This window comes from Camelus dromedarius, chromosome 9, assembly GCF_036321535.1.
Source record: "Camelus dromedarius isolate mCamDro1 chromosome 9, mCamDro1.pat, whole genome shotgun sequence".
NCBI classification, from domain to species: Eukaryota; Metazoa; Chordata; class Mammalia; order Artiodactyla; family Camelidae; genus Camelus; species Camelus dromedarius.
In genome coordinates this window covers 23,020,107-23,047,214 of record NC_087444.1, presented here as the reverse complement: position 1 = coordinate 23,047,214, position 27,108 = coordinate 23,020,107, and the positions used below count along the sequence as shown (strand labels likewise).

General features: G+C 46.0%; 1 protein-coding gene across 2 annotated transcripts in view; it reads left to right on the top strand.

Annotated features, from left to right (window-relative positions):
* The window catches only part of ZNF697 (zinc finger protein 697), a 28,439-nt gene extending 1,331 nt beyond the window's left edge, over positions 1–27,108 (top strand). Inside the window, exons 1-3 of one of the 2 annotated variants that reach the window (XM_031457913.2) lie at positions 13,429–15,045; positions 20,579–20,859; positions 22,290–27,108. In XM_031457913.2, the coding sequence (XP_031313773.2) occupies positions 20,616–20,859; positions 22,290–23,704 (1,659 nt within the window). In that variant the 5' untranslated portion in view covers positions 13,429–15,045; positions 20,579–20,615 and the 3' untranslated portion in view covers positions 23,705–27,108. Of the gene's footprint in view, positions 1–13,428; positions 15,046–20,578; positions 20,860–22,289 lie in introns of those variants that run through there. The other variant, XM_064488891.1, reaches the window with a different exon arrangement.

The following is a 27,108-nucleotide window of genomic DNA, read 5'->3' as shown; positions in this document are numbered from 1 at the left end:
TCTCCTTTGGTGTTATCCTCCTCCCATGGGACTAAGGGTGTGGTAAAGACGGTTGGATATGGCTATTAAGTTAATAGTCTTTGAGGAGCTGTGATGGAGGAGTGGGCAACTTTAATGGCCCAAGCGTTACTGCTGTAACTGAACTCACTCACCCAAGGGGCCTCTGTTTCTCCTTGCTTTCCTCCCTTGTTTATTTTACTGCTCTATTCAAGTGTATACCTTCTCTTAACAAGCCAACATAGGGATATTAGTTAAAGTGGAATACATTTTAGGAGCCAAATGAACGTTTATAGATGCCTCTTTGGTGTTGAGGTGACAGTACCCACGGCTCGTGATGATGTGGTAGGCACAGAGCCCTGCATCCTATATGAATAGCTTATAGGAAGGGGAACAAAACATTTTTCACTGGCTTCTCTAGGAAAGATGAAGCATCTGAAGTGAGAGTGGAATGGAGCCGGGAAAACCCAGTTGTTGAGGTGAGGGCATGAGGATGGAGAAACAAAGGGAAAAGGCTCTGAGTTCAGGAGATGATTTCTAGTTGGAATATACAGGCTGTGTGCAGGTGGAGGTTGTTGTTGGGGGAAATTTGATGTTAGAAGTTTAACTGGGCTCCAAAGAGAGTAAGATGGTGCCATGGTGGAACCAAGGTCATAAAATGGGAACTTTACAGACAGGAAAACATAGATGCCTTTCAAAATCTACCAGGATTAAGGCACTGAATGGAAACAAGTCAGACTGAGAAGAACAGGCTAATGCATCTGAGTTGGACTGGGAAGGGTGCCTCGCTGTAGGTTGTATGACTAAGGCTGATGGAGTTGCATCACATTTCCTCTCCCTCCCTCCAAAAGCTCTTTGGATTTCCTCTGGATCTACATGCTTGCCTAATTTCTAACTTTCAGTTAAGGCAAGGAGAAAGGGTAAAAGCCGGTTAAAGATGGTAAATTAAAGCAAGAAAGACCTTGTCTGCTCATGTAGAGTGAAAAAAAAAAAAAAAGCTGCAAAAAAGCTCATTAAGAGGTCTGGAACCTGAATCTATGTTAATACCTTTTGGGCTTTTCCTTTCATCTAAGATCCTACTTCTTTTTTCTTTTCCTTCCTTTCCCCCCTCTCCTAATAAGTTTCTTAGTACTACACATACTATGTAGTGTTTGTGTAATCAAGAGAGGTAACTCCGAAGTTTGGCATTCAAAACTCTTTCCAATTCAGTGCTTACCTACCTCAGTCCGCCATGGGACCTGGGCCACTTCATATTACCTACCCATTCTTGCAGCAAACAGCTCCCTTTTCCAAGATGGAACAGACATTCTTCCATCTGTGTATCTCCATCAAGTTGAACGCCATGTTTGTTGGGCATCCTTGACCTGTCCTGATTATTTTCTCCAAATGCCAGTCCAGTGGATGCAGAAGTCTTGTAGAAGTCTTCCTGAACCTCCTAGTCAGGATTAATCCCATCCCCATTGTACTTTGTGTCCTTTGGATGACACGCATCTCGGGTCTGCCTTGTGATAGTTAGATGTTCTCTTTTTCCCCTTCAAAATGTAAACCCCTGGAGGACAATGGCTCTCTCCATTCTGTCCTTTATACCTAGCAGGTGCACAAAGGATGTGCTTTGAAAAAACATGAATAAATGAAGGAATGAGTGAAAGAATTTAAAGAATGCATATGTCTTAATTTATCTCTTTCCTTTTCTATAAAAAAGGAGATGAAGCCTTTATCATAGACAGATCATTGCAACTATGTCTCTAAAGCATCTATAGAGTTTTTCCTTTTGCTCATGGATTAGGAGACCCTAAAAAGATCTATCACTATGTCTAGTATAAGACACTCATTAAAAGTTTGTTGAATAGGTTCTTTGTCAGCCTAAATTTTCAAACTCTATAGACAGTATGGAATGGATTAATCCCAAGTGGATAAGTAATGACCTTTGTCATGTTCCTAGACTAAAGAAACTGATGGTTTCTTCTCAATTGTGAAGTTTCTATGGGCTTGTTAGACTACAAAGGTCATCCTGCTATTTTCAAGTAAACCACTGACTTTTACCATGTTGCCTTGATGTTTATAGCTCACACAATCTACGAGGATTAAAATGTAGCATATAGAATTGGAAGACAGATCAGATTTTCAAACGTTTCCCAAAGACACTGCAATTTTGTAGTACCTCATTTATCTCTAACTGGACAATTTTTTATGCTTCTTTGTCATGTGATGACAACAGTTACTGTTTATGGAACATCTGTGTATCAACTATTGAACTAGAGAATTTCTATGTATTGCTTCTATCTGATGATTTATATATTATTCTCTCTCTTCTACAAATGAGGAAACTGGGGCTCAGAGAGAAGCAAGAAACTTGCTTGGAGTCCCAGATTCTGGAGATAGACTGGAATTTAGCTCTATTGACTCCCAAGCCTGTTCAGAATGGGTGTGCTTTTGCTTTCTCTGGAAGAAAACTGCTGAATCTCTATTCCTTCCTCCTCTGAGATCCTTCACTTTCCAGATTTCCTACTAGTATTGCTGAGCTTCTAAATGCATTCTAATAAATCTTATTTTGAGAGGCAATGGTTTTTCATAAAAGCATTACTTTTATGCCCTTAAAACCCCATGACCATCATTTGGAAAGACCAGGTTCAGAATCCCTGGGAAAACCTTTGGGCATGGAACTGTTTACAGGAATTCTTTTCTCTTTTCTCCCAGCCCATCTAATGTCTTTCTCTTCCTCCCTCCAGGTCAAGTCTCACCCCTTCTGGGTACCCTTTCTCGACCACTCCAGGCCCTACTCAGCCTCTCTTCTAATCTTTCGCATGGTCTGAAATACCTGAAGCTCGATGTCTTCTTTTGAAAGTAAACTTGAATGAGCCCCCAGAGTGTGCTGGAATATTGGCATATTCTCTGCACATGGCAGGGACTTCATGTCCAGAACACAGCCCGGCATATTGTGGGCTTTCAGGAACTGAGTCGATGATGAATTGGTAATGACTCAAAATGCAAAAGTGTAGGCGTGAAACATTATTTGCATGTTGGTGAGGGATCAAAGGGTCATTTTCTTAGTTAATTTTCATGTGACTGCCAAAAAAAAGGAGGGGAGGAAGTACCCTCTTGAAATATATGAGAGCAGGTCTGTGTATTGCTGAGTTTTATGATTAACAAAATCAGCGCTAAATGATTGTGGTGTTTTCTTGATGTTGGGTAGCATGGGTGGGGCCATTGCTTCAGTACTTTCTCCTGCTGTTATGACCACCTTCTACCATGTCCTCTAGGAGAGACCTCTTTCTGCACATCTGAGAAAATTAGAGGGGTTTCCCTACCTCTGCAGATTTAAAAAAAAAAAGAAAACAAAGGCAGGGATGAGGAAGGAAGACATTTCCTTCTGTTTTTACCTCTGAGTAGAATAGCATGATTTGTGTAGGGTATGGAATTGGGTTTTATTGCATCGTGTATTGATGGGGATGGTAAAAAGATCAGCAGCTTTTCCTCTTTGGGTGGAAAAAGCTTTTATCTGCCACGAGACTGAACCCATTTCCTGAGGCTAAGGCAACTCTTTCCCTGATCTCAAGGCCCCCCAGTGCTTTGGAAGCCTCAGTATAAAGGCGGTGTGCGTGGGTGACTATAATCACATTAGTCATTTTAAATGAAAGCAGGACAGTTTTTGGAGTCCCTATCCTTGTTCAGCATTGTGCACCCAGAGACTAGCAACACTGTTCCAGCCCAGTGTGCAGTGTGCAATTCTCCAGTTTCCCCTCCCCGCAGAGGGTCACGTCTGAGTCATGTGCACGAGGCTCTAATTTGGTTAAATGTGTGTAGTTAAGAGAAAAGGGCCTACTTTCATTCAGAGGGGCATTTTAGCTGTATTTTCTTTGGAGAGCTTTGTCAAGATCTTACCAAAAGTTACAAAACAGGAACCATGCTTTCTGGGCTTTATCAATAAGAAACGCATCGCTTTGGTCTCAGTGTCTCAGTGCCCTGCATATTCAAGTGGTTAGCTCATCTTTGATGCTTGAAAACACTTAGGCAGGGCACTCTGAGAAGAACACCTTTCCAGTTGTTGACCTTTTCTTCCCCACACCTAGGACTCTTGGTGAATTTCAAAGCATCACTTCAAAAAAAAATTCCTCAAGCAGGTATTGACAATGGTTTCTGGTAGCAGTGGGTATGGTTTTGAAAGCAATGGGGTTTAAAAATTATTTCATTAGAATGTAATCTCCACAAGGCAGAACTTCTCTTGTAACTTACCAAGGGTGGTACATGATAAGGGTTCAAAGAAATTTGTTGAATGAATTGTAAAACATTTCATTTTGATTCTTTCCTAATATGATGGCACTGCCAATTTTTTGTAATGAGGTGTGGCAAAGGTTGTATGCTTATATGTGATATAAAGGAAAGGATTTTTTAATTGACATATGTGGGTTTTTAAAAAATAAACTTTATTTTTCAGAGAAGTTTTAGGTTCATAGCAGTACTGAGCAGAAAGTATAGAGTTCCCATTTGCTACCCCCCCACACACGCACAGCCTCCCCTGCTATCAGCATACTGCACTGGAGTAGTATGTTTGTTAAAATCGACAAATCTATATTGACACATCATTATTACAAAGTCCGTAGGTTAGCGTTCACTCTTGTTATACATTCTATGAGTTTGCACACATGTATAATGACTCTTATCCACCATTGTAGCATCACACAGTGTAGTTTCAGTGCCCTAAAAATCCTCTGTGCTTCACCTAGTGATCCCTCACTCCCTTCTAACCCCCAGCAACCATTAATCTTTTACTGTCTCCATACTTTTGCCTTTTCTCAAATGTTATATAGTTGGAATCATACAATATGAAGCCTTTTCAGATTGGCTTTTCTGACTTAGTAATATGCATCCAAATTTCCCCCAGGTCTTTTCATGGCTTGATCCCTCATTTCTTTTTAGCTCTGAATAATATTCCATTGTTTGAATGTACCGCAGTTTATCTGTTCACCTACTGAAGGACATCTTGGTTGCTTCTAAGTTTTAGCAATTGTGAATAAGTCTCCTTTAAACTTCCACGTACATGGTTTTGTGTAATGGACATAACTTTCAACTCATTTGCATAAATAGTCAGGCCTACAATTGCTGAGTTTTATGGAATGAGTGTACTTAGTTTTGTAAGAAACTGCTGAACTGTCTTTCACAGTGATTGTACCATTTTGCATTCTGATCAGCAGTGAACGAGAGTTCCTGTTCCTCCGTGTCCGCACCAGCATTTGGTGTTTTCAGTGTTTGGGCTGTTTACCATTCTAATAGGTGTGTAGTGGTAGCTCACTGTTTTAATTTGCGGTTCCCTAATGACATGATGTTGGGCATCTTTTCATATGCTTGTCATGTGTATATCTTTGGTGAGATCTCTATTTAGATCTTTTGCTCATTTTAAAGTCAGGTTGTTCGTTTTCTTATTGTTGAGATGTAAGAGTTCTTTGTATATTTTGGTTAATGGTCCTTTGTCAGATACATATTTGCAAATATTTTCTGCCAGTCTGTGGCTTGTCTTCTCATTCTCTTGATGTATTTTTATATATATGAACTTTTCCTATCTTTTCTTTTTGGGGAGTTTGGCCAGATCTATTTTAATATAAAACAAGTTTACACCAGAAATGAGAAATCAAAATGTGAAATAAACTTGAAGAAACACTCCCCTACTTTTAAAAATATATATGAGGTAAATGTCAATTAAATTTTAACCAGACTGTGGTCACAGCCCGAACTAGCCTGGGGGCAGGTGCTATAGGAATTCTTTTATTTCTGTTTCACCTCTTCCTATTTGGTACTTGGGCTTACTGATTGGATTAGTGGTTTGGTAACTATTTCTTGTCACCTACTTCCCATATGGCATGTGCCCTTTTTAAAAAAGTCTTTAAAAGCCTACATTTGTCTCATAGCTTCATTATGGACCCTGAGGAAAAAGGGTTTTGTAGGCTGATGATTGCGAGACGAGAAATCATGCCCTTCCTGTCATAGTAAGAAAATAAAACAGAACACAAAGCCCTTGAAAACTGCCAGAGAATAAACTTCGGTCTGAGTAGATACTCTAATGATAAATACAAATTTCTCCTGTGTTTGTTTGTGTTCCCTACTGCCTCTCCTCCCGAGCAACTTATTTAGTCTCCTAACAACTTTGTGAAAGTTGAATGTTGGTCTTTTTTCATTCACATTTAATTTCTCTTTTCTAAATCTTTTTTTGAAGGGGAGGTAATTATGTTTATTTATTTATTTATTTTTAATTATTTTTAACTGGAGATACTGAGGATTGAACCCAGGCCCTTGTGCATGCTAAGCACACGCTCTACCACTGAGCTTTTCCCTCCCCCTCCCCCACGTTTAATTTCTGTTAGTTTTAGTCCTGTCTTTCCTCCAGGGATGGGAGAGAAGCAGTTGTCTTGTCAGACCAGGAGAGTCCAATAACATTTCCCACCAGGAATCCAGACACAGCCCTGGGCCGCCTCTGTTCTTCCCACAGCTGAGTTGAGTGTTAAAAAAGGAGGGAGGACACACCCAGGACTATTTGATGCAAATGAGGGGTGCTGACATTTTGGCTGTGGGACGAGGGATTTTTTTTTTTTCGAGAACATTCTGTCTGACTTGGGAAGCTAATCACCACTTTCTATCATGTCTACCTATTTAGCTGGATAATTAAGCATGCTTGGCTCCTGGTGCTGACAGGTTATTGGATCCAGTTAGGAGAGCCAGGTTGTTTCCATGGCTCTGCCTTACCTGATGTGATCTCGGCCAGATCACGAGATTTCCTGGTCTTGTTAATTCTTCATTTTGAGACAGAGGGAATGAAATAGTCAGCCCTGACTTTACCCATCTCAAGAAACATTTGAGAGCTCCTTATGTGCGGAATCACGAACGTGCATAAAACATGTTCCTGGAGCTTACATTTGGGAGGTGACAGGGAGGGGGAGAGAGAGCAAACAATAAGATACTAATGATTATAACTATGATTATATTTTAAAAACTAACATTGGGCAGAATGAGATAAGGAAAAGTACCTTAAAGAATCATACAATGTGAAATAATCATTCTTTCCAAGCACTTCACACTAATCCTAAAGCTAGATACGTTGTTCCTCCAATTTTACAGCTGAAAAACCCAGGCTCAAAGAGGTTGAGTGACTTACAGGGCTGGAGACTGGATTCACACAGGTGCTCTGGCTCCAGAATTTGAGCTTTTATCCACTAGGCGTATTGCTTCTCTCCAGGAGAGGAGAGACGCCATCAAACTGTTTCTTGAGGAGGAACAGCAGGCAGGAGAAGAGAAACATAGGGTGCCTTGCCTTCTGGGGGGTTAGCACAACCGTTTGGGCTGGGGTTAGCGCAGGAGTCAGGGAGAGCGGAGAGGGCCTGGGCTACACTGTTGAGGGCTTAGAGTTGCACTTCTGTAAGGGTTTCTGAGCAGGATGATAAATGGAGTTGCAACTATGTTTTAAGATGGATCCAGACGTGATATGTTGGTGCCTGTAACAGTCAGAGTGTCTACTGCAGTGATAGCGGTAATGGAAAATAGAGGCAAGAAGTAAAAGGAAGGACTTGGCAGCTGATCTGATTGCAAGGGGTGAGAGGACGGGTGAAAGTCGACTCCAGCGTTTTGAGCCCGATGACGAGAAGCAGATTTAGCAGAAATGGGCACTGTCAGGAGGAGCTGGTTTGTAATGAAAATGTGGGATGAGAACTAGTGTTTTTCAGTATGACTCGGGCCAGATATATTACAAATGGAAATTCACGTAGTGTTTACAGCCTTTCAAGCTAACTTGTTTCCCCCATTGTATAGATGAAGAAACTAAGATGCAAAGAGGTGACTAACGTGTCCTAGGGGCATATGGTGTTGTAAATTGGCAAACTTCTATTTGAAACCAGGTCTGTAGATGCCTTCACATGTGCTTCCCCCCTGTTTCTGCTGCCTCTGGTCCTGTGTCCCATGGGCAGCACTTCAGGATGGAAGGGGCATTAAGCCTCCTTGGCAGGAATGCTTGGTGCATCGTGAGCAGTGTGGACCTGGACTGCAGGTCAGGGGGTGGGGCCAGAGTTTCATATTCGTGACATCTCCAGACAGAGGAGGTGTTTTTTGAAAACCAGGGGTAAGGGCAAAATGATTGAGGGGAGAGGGAGAGGAAACAGGAACCTGGAAGTTTGATCTGTCTTGGGAGCTAAGAAGAGGAATAGAGAGGTGAAGGAAGGAGAGGAGACAAGGGCAGTGCTAAGGAAGGAGAGAATTTCCAAGGAGAGCATTTCGACAGGGTTCTGCAGTCACTGGGTGAATCTCGATGAGCTACAGTGCTGATGGCGAGATCAAAGGAGAAGAGACTCCAGAGCTGGAGTTATATTATAGCTGATACTCATGTGAGCCAGTCTACTTGCTAGCAATTACTGTGATCTGCTGAGACGGTGCACACCTGGGCAGCCCATGGTTCACCCAGGAAACCAGTATGTGTGGGGATGGTGTTAGAATTTCTCAGGCTCACTGACACCAACCCTCCTTTTCCCAATGGCCTGTAAGACTTGTTGGCCAAACAATGGCACTATGGAAGGACATGTAATATTGCTTGATAGTTGGCTTTAGGCATCTAAAAAATGAAAAGGAAGAAAAGTCTCTGCAGAAGAAAAAGTCTCTCTTTTCAATGAGAGAGGTTCATGGTTTGAATTTTTTAAAAGTCTTTAAAAATTCATTTAAAATGACATAACCAGTACTAAATTGTTCAGGTTGAGGCTTCAAAGACTTTCCTTTTGCTCTAACGCTCTCCCTCTCTCTTCTATGATGACTTTTTTTTTTTTTTTCAAATGCTGTACCCAGGCCATGGAGTTATTATATGTTTACCAGAATGCTCCATTAAGTCAATCCTAGTTCAAATGACTGCTTTTTTCTAGCCAACAAGATGTCTTTTCTCTAAGAAAAAGAGTAGATAATCCAAAACCTGTTAAGTCCAAGATCATTTCTGAGGCTCCTATGAAGTTAAGTTGAAGAACATTCTTTATGTTTTTTTAGAGAAAAAATCATTTAAATCAAAGTAGGTTGGGGAAAAAGTTAGCAGGAGTCCAGAAGAGAATAAGAAAAATAGGAAGGGAGGTAGCATCAGCAAAGGGCTAGCAGTAAAGCCAGAGCCCTGAACCCATGAATATGACGGAGCTGGCTGGGAGAGCCTGGTGCAGGGGAGACTGGACTTAAATGGAATCCAGTAACCTGAATGGTAGCCCCACTTCTGCAGCCACCTCACTACCTTTGTGAATTCAAACAAAGCGCTTATCTTTTCTAGTCCTCATTTTTCTTATCTGTAGAAGGAGGGGTCCTTTAAAGAAATTTTCAACAAAAAAATTAAGAGACCCTCTCATCATTGGCGGATGGAGCCTCTTTATTTAGCTTGTAGTTGGCTGGCTCCTGCCACCTGGCCCGCTTCCGCACCACCTCCCACACGGAGAACTCAACGCTAATCAAGCAGGAGCAAGAGGAGGTAATGGAAAAGAGGCTGAATCTGAGAAATTGCATTTGTAGCCGTGCGTCGAGTTTGATGCGGACGGCTGGTGCACTGCTGGACGTGTGACCCTGACTCCTTGTGCTGTGGACTTCTCTGTTGCTCCCAGAATCCCCTTCCTCTCCTGGGTACTTCCATGTGGTGTATTTGCAGGCAGGGTGACTTAGCTAACGTTCTGAAGATTTGTTAGGAATGAGTTGGTGACTTTGGCCAGATTTTAATTCTCTTTCTTTAGAAAAGAGAAGGATTAACTAACAAAGCATTTTGTGTCCTGGGTAGGTTACGGCTTGATTAATGTGCTTTGACTCATTGCCCAAATAAGCAGCTGAGCCACAGGCCCGGGGTCAAACTTGTATACATGAGCTGCAACCCAGAGAGGCAGTGTGCTGCAGGCTTGAAGAGCAACTTCACACCCCCTCAGTGCACCTGCCACAGAACAGAAGTGATGAGGGACTGCAAAGCAGGTGAACTACTGATGCTGGGAGGCCCAGATCTCCAGTGTGAATGTCTTAGCCACCTACTGTAGGCTCCGTCGGGTTGAACAGAAAGGGGATTGGAACAAAAGTTGAGATGCCAGTGATTTAGGCTCATACCTGCTCTCAACTGGTGTGTTTATGGCTAATGAATACACACCACCTTTCTGTGTCTCTGTTGCCTGACCTGTCTGTAAAGTAGGATGCTGGACAGTATCAGCAAACTGGATCAAGGAGGTTGTGTTTGCTGGGTCCCTCGTTCTGCTCCATCCCATCTAAAACTTACTGATGTTTTTGTATGTGCTGCCTGATTTGGGGAGTACTGTCACTGTCTTCTCCACCAAAAGTTCTCGTGGCATAGAGTGGTGAAATTGCTCTTATCCCCCATCGGCTGATACAGACTACCGTGTATGGAACAGATGAACAACAAAGTCCTACAGTATAGTAAAGGACTATATTCAGTGGCTTATAGTAACCCGTAATGAAAAAGAGTATGTATGTGTGTGTGTGTGTGTGTGTGTATAAATATATATATATAAAACTGAATCACTATGCGGTACACCAGAAACTAATACAATATTGTAAATTAAAAAAAATTTTTTTAAATATATAAACAGAAAAAAAATTGCTCTTATTCCTCACCCCAAAACCACTCTGGATGATTTCTGAAACGATAAGGAATGTATGCTGAGTCTGCTGTAGTGGTGGTTTACAGCAGGGATTTTGTGTTTGTGTGGGTGAGTCGTGCATCCTTTCAGAGTCCAAGGGAAAGCTGTGGACCTTTTCATTGGAAGAGAGTTTCTACAGACACTTTCACATAAAGTTCCAGGGAGTTCCTGGACTCTGAAGGCCCTCAGGCTGAGGGTACATGTCTAAGAAAAACACCATTATTGTGTTTACAAGTTTGTGAGGACGGCTGCTCTCTCCAGGAAATGTGGTAACGGGAGGTAAAGGGGACGGAAGGAACCCAAACAGCTGGAGCCTGACAACTGACTTGGGAACTACGGTGTTCAAGCTGTGAGTGAGCCCTGGACACTCCGACCCACTCTTGAAACAGATGCTTCCCTGCCTGGCTGAAAACCGTGTCCTGTGACTCGTTCCGTACACCATAGACTTACCGTGTACCCTTGGCTAAAACGGAAAATATCTGCAAGCTTTTGGTTTCCAGCATAAAGTGGGAACATGATCCCTTCTAGCTGTTCTCTTTATAATGTGGTGTGAGTATATTTAGGTAGCATTCCTGGTATTTCTCTGAGAAGGACACTGACTTAAGAGTTCTCAGTCTTGGCTAATAAAGTAATACTGTTCCTGCCAGGGTTCATTTCGTGGAGATCACATTTTCATAAATCACTGGTATACTATCTTCCTTTTCATCTACACACATTTTTTTATCCCCTTAGAAGATCATTCTGAAGATGACCAATGATTGATGTACTTCATCTGTTGGATGCTCACATCATTTCTTCAGCTTGGCTTCCCTGGGGATAAAGCATTCCTCCCACAGAGATGTCACAACCAGGACCCCCAGCCAGGTTTATTTCCCTTCCCTCTGGAGTGTAGAGTTGCTGAACTAATCATGGAAATAAACAACCATTGGCTGTGGCAGCATCCTTAGAGTTCTTTGGAAATACACAGTAGGTGAAAGTAGAAACAGTTTTCTGATTCTATTTTATATGTAATAGCCCTTCCTCTATCTCACAAAAAGAAAAAAAAAAAAAAAAAAGAGAGACTCTAAAGCATCAAACTTGTTTCTTTAATCTCTTTTCCCCACTGCCTCTCCCCCCATACCCATGAGCTCTATTTAATATTAAGCATTGTAATCACTCCTGGTTTGGCATCCTTTGTGAAAAAGCAGGCTGATCCTTTTGTGGAAGTCGCTGACATTTTATTATGGACTGCTCAGAATTTAAATGAATATAATCAACTTCGAATTTCAGGGGAAAAAATGTGATGTTTTCTATTCTTAAACATGGTTAGCAAGTTTTCTAGCAAATACAAAAGTCAAACCACTTATTCCACCACCCAGCTCCCATGGGGACCAGTATATGGCCATCTTGTTTCGTCTGCACCCCTGCCTGCTCCCCTTTGTCCTGGAATTCCAGACATCTCACTTCAAATGAAGCAAATTCCAGACATAGCATTCACCTGTAAATATTTCCTCACTCATCCCTTAAAACGTAAAAATAATCCTTAATATCAGATATCAAATCAGCATTTACAAGTCCACAATGTTTTATCATTTGTTTTTGTAGTTTGTTTATTTGAATTGGGATTCACAGAAAGTCTGTACATTGAGGTTGGTTGATACATCTCAAGTGTTTTGGCTTGTGGGTTCTCCTTTTATTTTCTTGCCATTTTTGTTATCATGGAAGAAACTGGATCGTGTGTCTGTTATATTTTCCTGTGATCTTGGTTTTGCTGATAATGTTACTTGTAAGGGAATAAGAGTACCACAAGTATGTAATTTTGAAAAGAGTGTACTGAAGTGTATATAAATGTTTCACTTTATGCCGAAAACAGTCTAGCTATACAGTAAAAATGTAATCAGCCAGGCAAATTGAAGCATCAGGTGATGTCCCTACATTTTATTCTCATGTTCTCTTTGTTGGAAGACCCCTAGGCAGATTATATGCAGAAGTGTCACTTACCCACTGCTGAAACAAACTGGGCTGGAACACGCCAGCCATTCTTCATCAACAACACCTCACAGTTATTTTAGGCAGAGATCTGGAGAGCAGTTTTTCCTGTTGAATTTACAGTGGGAAACTGGGGTGAATGAATGTGTGCCTCAAACCCTTTCATCACAACATTCCTCTCTCCCGATTTGCTCTGATGAACATTCTCTTGAGGGCTGTTCATTCCAGTGGAAATATGATCACAGAATCATCTGGGTTGGAAAAGACTTCCTGAAGTCACCTGACCCCATCTGGTAACCTTAACAGAGGAGTCCAGCTTCAACTCTCCCAGAATAAAGCTGTTTATTAACAACTCTCATACCCCACTGCTTTATGTCCTTCAGTGAAACAGATTATTAAATTGCATCTCTTTCTCCTGAGGGAGTGTATGCTTGTATACACGTGTCTGTAGATCTTTAATTAAGATTAATTTTGATTATTCCCCACTGACTTCTACAGTGCATATGCTCTGAGGCCCCTTCCCACCATCTGTATGTAGTAATGGATTTTATGAAAAATAAGATGTTTCATGAGTAAATTTTGACATAGGATGGGATTGTTGCAGACTGTATCTTTTAATTACAGTGTGTGTGATGGTTAATTTTAAGCATCAATGTGGTTGACCAGTAGGGACACAGATATGGTCAAACATTATTCTGGGTGTTTCTGTGACAGAGCTTTTAGATGAGATTAACATTTAAATCTGTAGACTTTGAGGAAAGCAGATTGACCTCCATCATGTGAGTGGGCCTCTTCTAATCAGTGGAAGGCCTGGGTAGAAAGAAAAGACTGAGTCCCCTGAGCAAGGAGGAATTCTCCAGCAAATGGTCTTCAGACAGAACTGCACATCAGTTCTGAGTCCAGTCTGCTGGCCCACCCTGCAGATTTTCGACTTGCCAACCTCCGTAATCCCATGAGCCAATTCCTCCTACCTCTCTTCCTCTATACACATCCTGTTGGTTCTGTTTCTCTGGAGAACCCTGACAAATAATGTGCAAAAAAAGCGACAAGTCAGAATGTGCCCCGACTGTATCTGGCTGTCTCTTTTTGAAGTGGTGTTTTATATTAAAGAGATGGAAAGATCACTGGAAAAGCCATCAGAAAATTGAGATTTGGCCAAAACTCTTCTAGCAAACTGCCTTTCGGTCTCTGAGCTGGCCACTTTCCCCCTCTGAGCCTCAGTTTCCTGTCTGTAGAAGGAGTTTCAGCAAAGGGAGTCCCAAGTCTATGATTCCGTGAACTACAAGCATTGAACATTTGAGCCAGCTGCTGAGTAAATAGCTAAAGACAATTCTTCTGAGGACTGTCCAGGTGCTGGGTAAGAAAAGAAGCTGAGGTTGTGTACGGGTAGTGGTGGTGGACAATGCCAAGCAGAGCAGAGAGAAAAATCATGAATGGAAGGATTCCCGGGACATCAGGGAGAACATTCTGTTTTAGTTGAATGCAAACTATGGATGAGTAAATGCCTGCATGGAAACCTTTAGCTTTTGTGCCTTCTCATCTGAGGGCAGATGGTCTAAACTAAACTCGAAGGCGCTTAGGATCTGTCCCTGCATTGCAGTGATTCTGATTTTATACAGGAGGAGTGGGCTGGTGCGGGAGGCTTGGCAGCTGTGATAGGCTGAGGCCCTCTGGCCAAACTGAGGGGCCCCAGCCCAACCGACAGGAAATGCCTGACCCCAAGGATATGTGTGCTATTCTCGACCATAGAGATTGGAAGGAGTCTCAGACTAGTGCTGGCTGTAAATTGATTTCTCTGTTGCCTTGGCTTTGAGGCTTTCTCTTTTTTCAACATGGGCTTCCCTCGCCAGGTTAAAAAGCAGTAACCGCAAGGAGGAAACCATATTATTTTAGCTTCTCCTGTCTGGAGAGTGGTCAATACTTAGCTGCAGGGATCTTTCGGCTCTCTCTGTCAAATTGATGTGCACCTAGTGCAGCTGTCCGCCGCTTAAGGCTGGACACTCTGGGCGTGTGACTGGCAAGTCAGCTGCCCCCTGGGGTGCAGACGCATTCTCCCTGTTCACTGGAGGCATCCCCTGCAAGGATGGTGAGGTGGACTTCTTTGCGATCTTTCTGACCACAGGCTCACCCATGAGGAGGCAGGGCTCTGATGGCCATATGCCCTGAGAGGTTGGTTGACTGTTTACTCAGTTGGTGCTTGAAGACTGACAAATGATTAACCCCCTGGAATCCCTGGTTAGACCCCAGTTGTGGTCATGAGTTCAGCCTTTGGAACCGCAGGCTTAAATTGTTTTTCCAGGATTCTACCCAGTCGGGCGTCCCTGCCCGGACTCTGCTATGGAAACCCTCCCTTGGGAGAGAGTGGTGCGCAGGGGGCGTGGGAAGTGAAGGGAGGAAGCCTCTGAGGGCTGCGGGGGAGGCAGGAGCCTGAGCCATCCCGGCCACCAAGGTAAGGAAGGGACCCGCGAGAGAGGAGAGGGGGTCAGGAAAGGAGCCGCAGCCTGGTGGAGACGGAGTGGGAGCCGCTCCTGGCTGGCCGCCTGGCCGCTTCCTTCCCCTGACATGACAACCCAGCAAGCCTGGCTCCTGGCCACCTGGCAGTGGCCATGGCACATGACTCCCGGCCCCGCCGGGGAGGGGGTGGAGAGAAGTCCGCTCTCTGGCTGCTGGCTCCCTCCCCCTGTTATCCGTCCTTTTCCGGGGCCACAGGTGGGCCTGCTCCTCTCCCAGCGTCACGCCTTGGACAGCTGTCACCTTCCCGGGGGACCAGGAGCGGGGCGTGGGAATCCGATAGCCAGGAGCCACGAGATGCTGGGAAGCGGCCTGACTCTACCTGAGCACCAAGGTCCCCTGGAACTTGACTGGCCGAGCCTTAGCTTTTTCAAACAGGAAGCAGGGTCGGTGACTCCCCATGCTCACTGCACGCAATTATTGCAGTCAAATGAGGGATCCACTCAAGTGCAGGTCAGCTGCGTTGGTCATTCCAATGGGAAATGTCTAGCAGTGCGATGGGTGAGCACCACACTCTACCACTCCCATCCCCGCCAGCAGGGGGCGCGCTGTTGGGGTCCCGTGCAAAATGCCCCCGGAGAAATACGGCCAGGCCAGCGGTTTCCCTATTAATAAGGCGGATGAGAGATGTGTGCTTGTCTGCCTCCGCCTCTTGACAGGAAATGAAGTTGAATCTATTAAGTGGCCGCGCTTTTGCTGTTGGAAAGGGATAGGTCTTGCCTTTCCATAGGTCCAGAGAGGGGGCCATTGGGAAAACTTGCCAATAAACGGAGGCAGGTTCAATTCTAAATCTGGCTCAGCTACTGGCTTTACTTGCCCTTCCCCTTCTTCATTCCCTGCCTCCCTCCTTCCTTCCAACATAATTCATCACATTTACCTCCACTCTGTGTCTGTATCTTCCAAATGATCTGCTTCACCTTTCAAATGGGGTTGAGTGTGTCTAGAAGGAGCATTTTCCTAGTGACTTTATAGAGTACTAAACATTACTCCTTTTTGAGTTGGGGGGCATAGGGTAGGAGGAAAGGGACATGAAAATAGTGCAAGTTCTAAGAACTAGGATTTAAGCAGTCTTGGCAAAGTTGGTCGAACCCACACCGAAGTGATCTGCATCCTACAGAAGGGATTGTGGTGGTGGTGGGTGTTCGGGGAGTTAACAGCTTGCTGTGGGAGTTGAGTCAACAAGCTGGAGCTGAAACCGTCTAATGAAACTGACAGTGGTGCCTCCCTGGACTCACTCTCTGGCTTGTCATGTGATGGCGAGAGGAGGGCTCAGGCACATTCAAACCCAACCTCCTCATTGAACAGAAGCCCGGAGGGGCAAATACTTATTCAAAGTCACATAGCACAGTGTCTGTGGTGGCCCAAACCAGGGCTCTCCCTCATGACTGCTAGTTCAGTGCTTAGAACCAGATGCAGGATTGATCTTACTTGCCTGACTGCTCCCACCATCACCTCTGTTTGGTTCCCCCTTCTGTTTAAACAAGTGTCCCTTCCTGGTGGGGGGAGAAGAGCTCCCTTACAGATGGTATAAGTCAGAGTTCATTGGACCGTGCATACTTGAGAGGTCAACTTTCTGTACACAGGATGGGTTATCAGCATCTCCAAACCAACATGGAACTGAACGTTTTTCCTTTGTCCCAGCTCCCCTCAGCAGCTAGCCCATCCTGGGGTCTTGTCTCCACACGGTGGGCTATTCATTAATAGAGGCTTGAGTTGTTAGGCCAGAGGAATTTCTGCTTGTACTTGCCAAAGGCGATTCTCCATGAATAAAGCTGTAAAAAGGTGACCTGCAATTTGAGAAGTGTGGGTGTGTGTTTGTGAGTGTTTTTCTTTTAAATCAAGACATTGGAATAAGTTTCATAATATATTTACTGTATCTCTGCACTGTGCCAGTGGCTTTTACAAACATTAGTTTTACGTGGTTAGGTGGCAGCATCCTTATTTTTATGGGTGCAAAATCTGAGGCTCAGCATGGTTCAGTGACTTGCACAAGGTGAAGTAGCTGACAGAGCTAGGAATTTGAACCCGGGTCAGTGTAGCCACAAAGCTATCAGCAAGCCCTGCCACCTACTAATTATCCAATCCTAGCCTTGCCTAGGAAAACACGTTGCTGGTTCTAATTCTGAGAATGAATGAGAATGGAGTTGGAACAGAATGTGCCTAGATATCTAGTGACTGACACTTCAGTTCTACCAGTGTCTCGATAACGCTTTGGAAAATTATGGCTTCTAAATTGGGGTAATCACAACTCCTAGCCTGCTCTTCCTTTCTGTTGCTTTTACAATAATCATAGGTTTTCCTTTAATGTATTTTATCACATTGAAAACAAAGTTGGCTCTATTGTAGAGAATTCAGAATAAGTTGTCCCAAACAACACACCAGCTTCTGGTTCAGAATGTGGGCTTTGGAGCTGGACCCCAGGGGCTTACCCCTTGCTCTGCCACTAATGATCTGTATGACTTAACTTAGGTGCCTAGTTCCTCGGCTCTGAAGTTGAAAAGAATCCCCTGCTTTTCGGGGTTGTTAAGATTAAATGATGCCAAGCCCCTAGAAGTGACTAAGAGCTGTTTAACATTTTAACAAATAATCTTCTGGTTTTGCTCTCTGAACCCATGCAGACGTGTGTAATGCTATATGCTAGTGTGCATATACTAATAAACAAAATGAGATTATTTTTAAACCAGCTAGTTTTCATCTAATAATATATTGTGACTGTCTTTCCTTACCTCTAAATAGCCTTCTCTGTTACTTGATAGCTGCTTATAACCCTATGATGTGGTGGCATGAATGGAACTGAATCCATATTGTGGGGCATGCAGATTTCCAGTTTTGCACTGACATGATGCATTTTTAAACAAACTTGAGTCAACGCTGTCCCATGAATGGTGACTCTCCAGGCGACAGAAGCTTTCCCACTCATTTCAGAGCATCCCTAATCTTCCCTCCCCTGGTGTGAATGAGGATCTGGACATGCTCCCTTTGGGAACCCAGAACTTCCTTAATTCGAGTGGGGCAGCGCTGTGAACTTTAGAGCCAGCCCTAAAGAGGAGTCTCAGACTCTGCCTCTTGCCTTGCTCTCCACTTAGATCTAAAACTATCATGTTTATTTATTTACTATCTCTGGTATAAATTATCTCTTGGTTCTCAGGAAATCACAGGTCACAAAGTCCTCTTGTTCCATTTTTGCTGTGTCTGAGGTACTCAGAAGGTGTTCTGTCCTTCTTAAAAGGGCTTAGAGGTAAAACCCTATACTTCCCTGCTTCCCAGGGTGGACCCTTAAACCCTGCCCTTCTTGGTAAAGAGCAGCAGTCACTTCCGCACCACATTCGGGGCACCATACCCTGCATTTTAGTTTTGTGAGTTCCTGGTGACACACTTATTTCCTTTACTCTATTGCTATAAAATTCTTCTTGCTGGTCTTAGATAGGCTGAAACTACTGATTAGGTCCCCTTTAAGTTCCCCCAACCTCTCTGCTGCTTTTAGCCACTAGCGAACCAATAGGTCACATGTTTGAAAACCTTACTCTTACCTCTCCCCCCTCACCTTCGGGGTGTATTACATATGCAGACACAAGGGGTGCACTTGTCTACAGAGTCTGCGCTCCAAGAGGTCAGAGAGTGCTGGGTAGAAGCAATTTGGGGGCAACAGTCCCTTGCGGGAGAGACCTCTTAAAAGGCTTATGGCTTTAAAGGGATTTTCTCCTACAGCCCAGTCCTGAGTGTTTGAAACCTGGCATTTTTAACAGCATATATTCTAAAGGAACTCAGATGCATTCCAGGACACTGCTGACTGACCAGCCTCAGTCACTGCCATTTTCCTGTGATGTTTAAGGGACAGGGTTCCTTTTTTCACTCTAATCTAGGGAGCATCTCATCAGCCCTGAGAAAGGATGTAACACGCTACTGAGGGCCATGAGTCTACCAAAATGACGGAGGGCCTGCTGTGCCTTCGAGGTGTGCTGGAATGGCGTCAGGACTTAACGAGCGAAATAATGTGTGAATTCCACGCTTGGAATACTCAGAGTATCAATTCCACTCCACAGTATTGCCCAAAGTGCTTTTTAATGTTTCCTTCTGACACCCTCCCTGTGAGAAAGGTTAAGTAGCCCCATCCTCTTTGCACTGATGAGGATTCTGAAACAAAGAGAGGTTAATTGACTTGCCTTGGGCTCCGGAGGAAGGCTGACCGGGCCAGAATGGCTGCTGCCTGGAACTCCTGTTTTCCACTATGAAGAGTGGGCCGAGCTGGGGCTGCCTCTGGGAAGCCTTCTCAACAGAGGTGGGCGGGAAAAGCCAAGGTAGGGGAGTCTTGCTCAGTCATATTCTTGCAAGTCCTATTTGGGGGCTGCCGAGGCCCCAGAGAGAGAGCTGGGCACATCAAAGTCTTAATCCAAGATCCTTGACCTATAAACTGCTGTGCTGCCCTGGGCTAAGCTCTAAGAGTGATAGATGGCAGAAGTCAATTATTTTTTGGCTCAACTGCTCGGTCTTGGCAGGGGGCCCTTATAAATTTGAAATGTAAACCTGACATCTACAGCAGGTTTAGGAACCTGATACCATTTTTTCCCTCTAATTCACACGCTGGGCTGTTCTGTAGAGGGGTTACTGACTATGCCCCGGGCATGTTCCTTTAAGGGCTCTGGACAATTAAAGTACATAATAAGGCAAAAAAATGTAATAAAGCTCTAGAGATGGCTTCTCATATAGCAGATCCCTGCATCTGTTCCACCCACCCCCAGCAGACCTACTAAAGCTTGAATTACTTGGCTCACTGCTCGCAGGAGAGCAGCAGATCCTCTCTGCAGAGCCAGGATGCCACTGCTGTGGGTGACATGGTCTTAGCTGAGAAGTTCGTATACCAATGCTTCTGTCATTCTTGTGTCTTGAATGTACTTTTTCTCTGGCTGCTCAGAGGCCCCCTCAAGATCCTCACAAGATTGCTGTGGGTTTGAGGAGGGCAAGCTTTAACAAGAGAAAGGAACATGGGACTTTTAGGCAGCATGACTGGTTTAATCCCCACTTGATTGTGTACAAGTTAGCCTTAGGCTAGCTGGCTCCTCTTTTTCTTGGGTTGGGGTGGGGCGGGTGCTTGCTAAGCCTGCCCTCTACCACTGAGCTATACTGTCCTCCAGGTCCTCCTTTTGAGCTTCAGATTTTCTCAGCTGTAAAATGGGAATACCAGTGTTACCCCACTGTTAAAGCTATAGAGCCAAATTAACAGAATAATCCGCTTCATTGGTGGGAGCAGGTCGAACTGGAGTCCAGTGAGAGCTGGCATGTAGCCTCGTGAGTTGCCACTGTCCTTCTGCTACCCAGACCAGCCTCCTTTTCCCTCACTTCTATTTACATTAAAATGGGAGGTGGGGCTTGGAGCTCTGTACTCTTATTTTCACGGAAATCAAAGCCAGACATGGTGAGGGGGATGCGTCTAGACTCACAAGACCTTTATCTGTGTGTTTTGTCTGGAGCAGGGATCCCTGGTCACCTCCCCTGTCCTGTTCTTCCTGGATGGAACAAGAAGATAACCAGGGCATGTGTGAAGCCCAGGACTCAGAAGACAAAGGGATGGGCACTGATTTTGAGAACTCTGAAGACAGGGAAGGGGACCCGGAAGAAAGAGGAATGGGCTGTAACCCACACAACACAGACAAGAGAGAAGGCCGCCCAGAGCAGGAGACGGGCTCCAACACACAGGAGGAAGCTCCCAGGGGGCACTCAGATGAGAGAGAGCTGGTGTCTGACATCTGCACAGGTGAGGGGAAAAGTGTACTCTCCCTGGAAGCTGCCCCATTCACATTTCTTTGTAGCTTCTCCAGAGTGATAACCAGGGGCAGCATTCATTGGGAGGGAGCTCTCTAGAGGAGACCATTAAGCAGGTTCTGTACCATCTTAAGGCTGAGGAACTTCCTTTTTTTCAGTTTGGACTAAAGTGGGCTGTGCTGGTAAATATAACTTTACAGTGTACAGAATACTGCCGCCATAAATGAACAATTGTAACAGCACAAGAGGGACATAGGTAAAATAGTGGGATCAACCTCATGGGGTTGTTGGACAGTAGGATGAGTTGCTGCATGTAAAGACTTAGCACAGTGCCAAGCAAACAGTATCCAGATGTTTACAGTTACAGCTATCATCCCCTTTTGCAGATATGGAAACTCAGTGGTAAGGGACCTGCTCAGGTTCACATGGCTAATACCCAAGGCGCCCAAGGCCTCTGCTTTTCCCTTGCTATTCCTGATCTGGAAAGGGTACATGCTGGGCTTCCAACCACTTCCCTGGCTCGTCTTTGGGCTTTTGTGGCTTTATCCTGCCCTGTGCATCCCTTGGGGACAGCAATGAGCTGAAATACCTTCTGGTCAGGAACTTGAGGTTACATTCCTCCCCCCTACACCTCCCAGACCCCCTGCAGCCCTCCCCTGCAGGGCACAGAGCACGCGGTCTTCCACATCTCAGTAACTGTCTGGAGCGCCCTCTGCTGAGGGGCTGGCAGTCAGGGACAGACAAGTATGTGTCCCTGCTCAGACTCTAAGCTGGACTCGCAAGCTCCAGGCCCTGCACTCACTTCCCTATCTCTCCTTCCCTCTTCACCCCCACCCCCTTACACAGTAAAAAGGCCTTAAGCTGGGGTGTGTTTGCTGTTTCACCTTCAGCTGTTCCTGACTGACCAATCATATTTTAAAAATCAGCCCAGGGCTTGGTTAGGCCAGGTAGTCTTTTCTTGTGGCTGGCTGGAGTGGTCCTGTCTTTTGAGGCTCGGTCCCTGAAAGGCGCTGGTGGCTCTAAGAGTAAGCAAATTTCTTCGGAGATCCCGGACTTGCCCATCTCAAGCAGCCTGTGAGGCTTTCAGGTGGCTCTGCTGAGCAGAGCCTCCCGTCCAGTGGGTGGGGCCTGGGCCAAGGGACAGGTGCCTGAAGAGCTGGAGGGCAGGCGGGGTTGAGGGGGCAGGTTAATGAGCTTTCCCCCCTGCTTTCGGCATTCGCTTTCCTTTAGGCTTTCCCCTGGAGAACCACGTGGGCAGGAGGCTGGAATGGAGGTGGGGGGACCTTGGAAAGAGAGGGCGTGAGCGTACCTGGGGAAGGGTATTACCCATGGGGCACACTCTTAACTGTCACTGGCTACCTCTGGGTTTACCTCCTGAGGGTCAAGTGTAGTCACCCCCAACTGCTGCCGTTTCTGTTGCAGAGGGGCTGCTGAGTGAGGAAGGAGGGATTGCTCTCCGTGAGGAAGAGGATGACCAATCTGGAGTAGCTGAGATGGCGATGTTCCCAGGACTGTCTGAGTCCGACAGCGTTTCCCGGAGTCCCCGAGAAGAGGAGGAGGAGGAGAGCGCTGGGGAGAACCGCCTAGAGGAGGAAGAGGAGCAGCCACCCCCTCCGGTGCTTCCATGGAGGAGGCACCTCTCCCTGGGGACCCGGCACCGGGGCGAAAAACCTGCCCACCGCCGCTTCCGCCGGCTCCACCACCCCATGGCCATGGACCTCGGGGAGCTCGACAGCCTGATGGCCAGCATCATGGATGCGCCCACCATCTGCCCCGACTGCGGGGAGAGCTTCAGCCCGGGCGCCGCCTTCCTGCAGCACCAGCGCATCCACCGCCTGGCAGAGGCCGCCGCGGCGGCCAGCCTGGAGCCCTTCGGCCTCGCGGGCGAGTGCGGCGCGGTGGTCGGGGTGGTGGGGGTGGGCGTGGCGGGGGCCTTCGGGGCGGGGCCGGCGCTGGCCCGGCCCCCGCGCGAGAAGCCCTTCCGCTGCGGCGAGTGCGGCAAGGGCTTCAGCCGCAACACCTACCTGACCAACCACCTGCGGCTGCACACGGGCGAGCGGCCCAACCTGTGCGCCGACTGCGGCAAGAGCTTCAGCTGGCGCGCCGACCTGCTCAAGCACCGGCGCCTGCACACGGGCGAGAAGCCCTACCCGTGCCCGGAGTGTGGCGAGGCCTTCAGCCTCAGCTCGCACCTGCTGAGCCACCGGCGCGCGCATGCGGCGGCCAGCGGCGCGGGGCCGGCGGCGCTGCGGCCCTTCGCCTGCGGGGAGTGCGGCAAGGGCTTCGTGCGCCGCTCGCACCTGGCCAACCATCAGCGCATTCACACGGGTGAGAAGCCACACGGCTGCGGCGAGTGCGGCAAGCGCTTCAGCTGGCGCTCGGACCTGGTGAAGCACCAGCGCGTGCACACGGGCGAGAAGCCCTACATGTGCTCCGAGTGCGGCGAGACCTTCAGCGTCAGCTCCCACCTCTTCACGCACAAGCGCACGCACTCGGGCGAGCGGCCCTACGTCTGCCGCGAGTGCGGCAAGGGCTTCGGGCGCAACTCGCACCTGGTGAACCACCTGCGTGTGCACACGGGCGAGAAGCCCTTCTGCTGCGGCCAGTGTGAGAAGCGCTTCAGCGACTTCTCCACTCTCACGCAGCACCAGCGCACGCACACGGGCGAGAAGCCCTACACCTGCATCGAGTGCGGCAAGAGCTTCATCCAGAGCTCGCACCTGATCCGCCACCGGCGCATCCACACCGGCAACAAGCCACACAAGTGCACCGGCTGCGGCAAGGGCTTCCGCTACAAAACGCACCTCGCGCAGCACCAGAAGCTGCACCTGTGCTAGGGCTGGACCCGGGGAGCGCGTCTGGACGAGTTGTCTTGGGGACAGACCCTAGAGAAAGAAATGGGGAAGGGGCGGGAGGGACAATCTGAGAATGACTGGGGAGCCTTTAGGTGTTTGGGGTCCTGAAGGGGAAGGTAGAGTAAGAGTTGTTCTTTGGGTGTGCTGGATTTTTGCCCGCCTCTTCATCTTTGGGAGATGTGCTTGAGCCTGGTGACTTCATATACACGCCGTAGGGGTGAAGAGCGTGGAGGGGCAGGCACTTGAGGATCTTGAGGAAGGCGAGCTAGCGGGCTGGGGGAGGGAACAGGATGGCAGGCAATAGAATAGTTTGGGCGGTGCTGGTCTGGGGGAAGCAGAGAGGGAGTGTGGTTGCAGTGAGGGTTATTGGGTAAAACAAAAGGCGGGCATGAATAATTCTATCCTGGTTTCACCAGGTATGGAGCCACTGTTTGCCCTGTACCCCCACATCAGCTCTAGTCCCACAAAAAGTAGAGGAACCTTGTCAATCTTACAGGAGTGGATACCTTGTGTCCGCTTCCCTTCCTCTCTCTGAGCCACCGTTAGCTGCTATTTTGAGACATCCAGGGGAAACTGGGCAGAAAAGCTACACACCCTCATTTCAAGGGCCGAATTTCGGAGGTTTGGAAATTCATTCATAACTGGTTTTCAGATCTTGGAAATCTTGGTCCTGCTCCTGGTTCTTGGCTACTTCCTCTAAAATATTGTAGCTTCTTGCTGGGTCAAGGTTGTCTATGTGGATGACCAGACCCCTGCCCCTGGTGTCAGGTGTGTTCCAGGCCCAGGATTTCCTTCAGGTCTCATCTGTGATCCCAGCTCTGTGTGACTTTTCCTTTCCCGAGTCTGCTTGATGTTTGTTTCAAGTGAACTCCAGGCCACCAGCAGTTGCCCCGGTGACCTGCTACAAAAGTCCAGTAGCTTCGAGTTTTCCTGTCCTTGTGGGATAAACCCAGGAAAGCAAATGTTCACATGTTGGGGTGCAAGGCTTCTTCCTCTTATTTGCCTTCACTTCGTATCTGTGTGCCCCTCCCCCTCTGCAGTAATGGAGGCGCTATTCCAACCCCCACCTCCATCCCTATTGATATGGGTTCTGGTGTGAGTAGAAATTTCTCTTTCCTATGTAGGGAGGCACAATAGAAAGCTTCAGACTTTACTCAAGGAGGGCACAAGCAGGGAGAGGTGTAAATGCAAAATTGCCAAATAGCACAAGCAATGAATGTTTTCTGGTTGTTATATAAATGCCAAAAGAGCACTTTTGTATTTGTAAAGTGCTTTATGCTTTTTCATGATTGTTAGTTGTTTCTCGCGTCTTTGTGAGGTAGAGCAGTATTATGACCCCCGTCTTAGGGAGGGCCTGGGGACAGGTGTGCAGTGCGCAGTTCTGAAGAGAGGCGGTGACGGTGTGGATAGGTGTGGTCTGACTTTTTGTGCTCTCCAGCTCAGCTGCTAGGAAGACTTACCTGCCGTGATTTATATCATAAAATAAGGACACTGAACATTCTTAATGCTTGATGGAAAACTTAAGGCTAGTCTAGAAGGGCCAAAGATGTCCTAGTTGACAAAGCTGGTCTTTGTCATGTAATTAAGAGTGTCCTAGAGATGTTCCATTCCTAGTAGGGACTGTAGTTAGATGACTCTTGTATAGACTTCAGTGACCTCTGCTGAACACCCCTCCCTTAGGTTAGCCTTTAGAAGGTAGAGTTGTGGAAAGCGGTTTTGTTTTCTTTGCTAGTGATTATTGCCCTACACTTTTCATGGAAGTGTCTTCACAAACTGTTGGACACACTTGAAGGGAAAAAAAAAAAAAAAAGCCCACAAGATTGTTTTTGTGATTTTAGCAACTTTCTATGGATACTGGTGATTTATACTTGATCAGTTATATTCAAGCAAAGAACCTCCTTGGGTACCAGAGGAAAGCATGTTTTTGCCATTATAAAAAACACTTATTTAGAAACCCTGAGAATTCGGGGCTTGTGTCAAGCCTGCTGATCTTGCCCTGTTGATCAGTTTATTGTTATTCACAAAGGCGAATAGATTTTCGAAATATAGATAGTTCTGGAAGATCTGAATTCCTTTTAATTTTCTTTTAGTCAAGAGTAGTCTGAGCAAAGCAAGCGTCCATTATTTATTCTGAGCTGTCGTCTGAATACTAAGTGTATAAGACTCACAGGAAAATAATATAGCCAGTTTGCAGGTGCCCTTTCTCCTTTGTGTGTTTTTTTTTTTCATGCACATCTACCTCTTCCAGCTGTTTTAAGTTCTCTTGAGTCTGTGCGTATGAAATCTCATCCAACTTTTGATTATTCATGGGTTGATGATCGACTTTATGGGTGACTTGGTCTTTTGCTGATGTTTTCATACTATTGCATAATCTCCTCGGCACCCAGGGTGTCCTGTAGCAGCAGATTTCGAGAGTGGGTTCAATGAGGAGAAGAGATTGAAGTTAATGTGAAATAATTTAATGGCAGTGGAAATCTTTGGATTTCATTGACCTCTCCTGTTCTGTCTATTACCTTGGATGAGAGAGCCAGCTACTACTTCTGTATCTGTCCTGTGAGCGCATCCTTTAGCAAAGAAGACAGTCCAGCCATCAACGCCCCACTCTCCTGGTGCATCTCAAATGTGATTCCATTTCTCTTACAATTCTTCAGGGAACATATCTGCGTTAAGTGAGGTTGAATGCATTCAGGAGGTTGTTTCTTGGATCTAGTTTTAGGATTTCTAAAGCAAACCCTGGCAACTGGTTCATCCTTGAAAACGGTCATCTGAAGACTCCTTCCACCAAGTCATTCATGATGGTGGAGGCAAGTGTATCATTTGTTCCCTGGGGAGTTTGGTCAAGGGCAGGCCGCCCTTTACGGAGCAGAACCTGGAGCAGTTTTAAATTGGTTAACCGGCTTGATTAAATATTGAATGCTGTGTTCAAAGAAGAGGAGGAGAAGTTAAGCCCTTGAGCCATGTGGCCTCTTCAAGATCAGGAGGCTGTACATATGTGAAAAAGGACAAACTAAGAAACCGTGTTCATAGACAATCTGAACTGTTTCTAAAGTGTGTGCCCATTTTCCTTTCCTGTAATGTTATTTTACAGCCGTTTGTTAAAATAGTGAATAATTTAATGATCCTAAAAGTAACAGGTTTTGTATGTGTGTGTGTGGGTGTGTGCTTGTGTATGTGAGAATTGCCTTATTTTCAGGTGGTTTTATTTAATAATGGTTCCTTGGACAGCATTCTGGTGTTCAGCAACCAATCCGGAATATGTCATTAAATCCATATCCATCTTTTACCATGTCATTCTTTCCTCTCTTTACTTGTCACTTGTTAAATATCACTCAGTTCAGTCTATGGAAGCTCCGTTCTGGTAAAGCAGGAGTGTTCAAACTATCAAA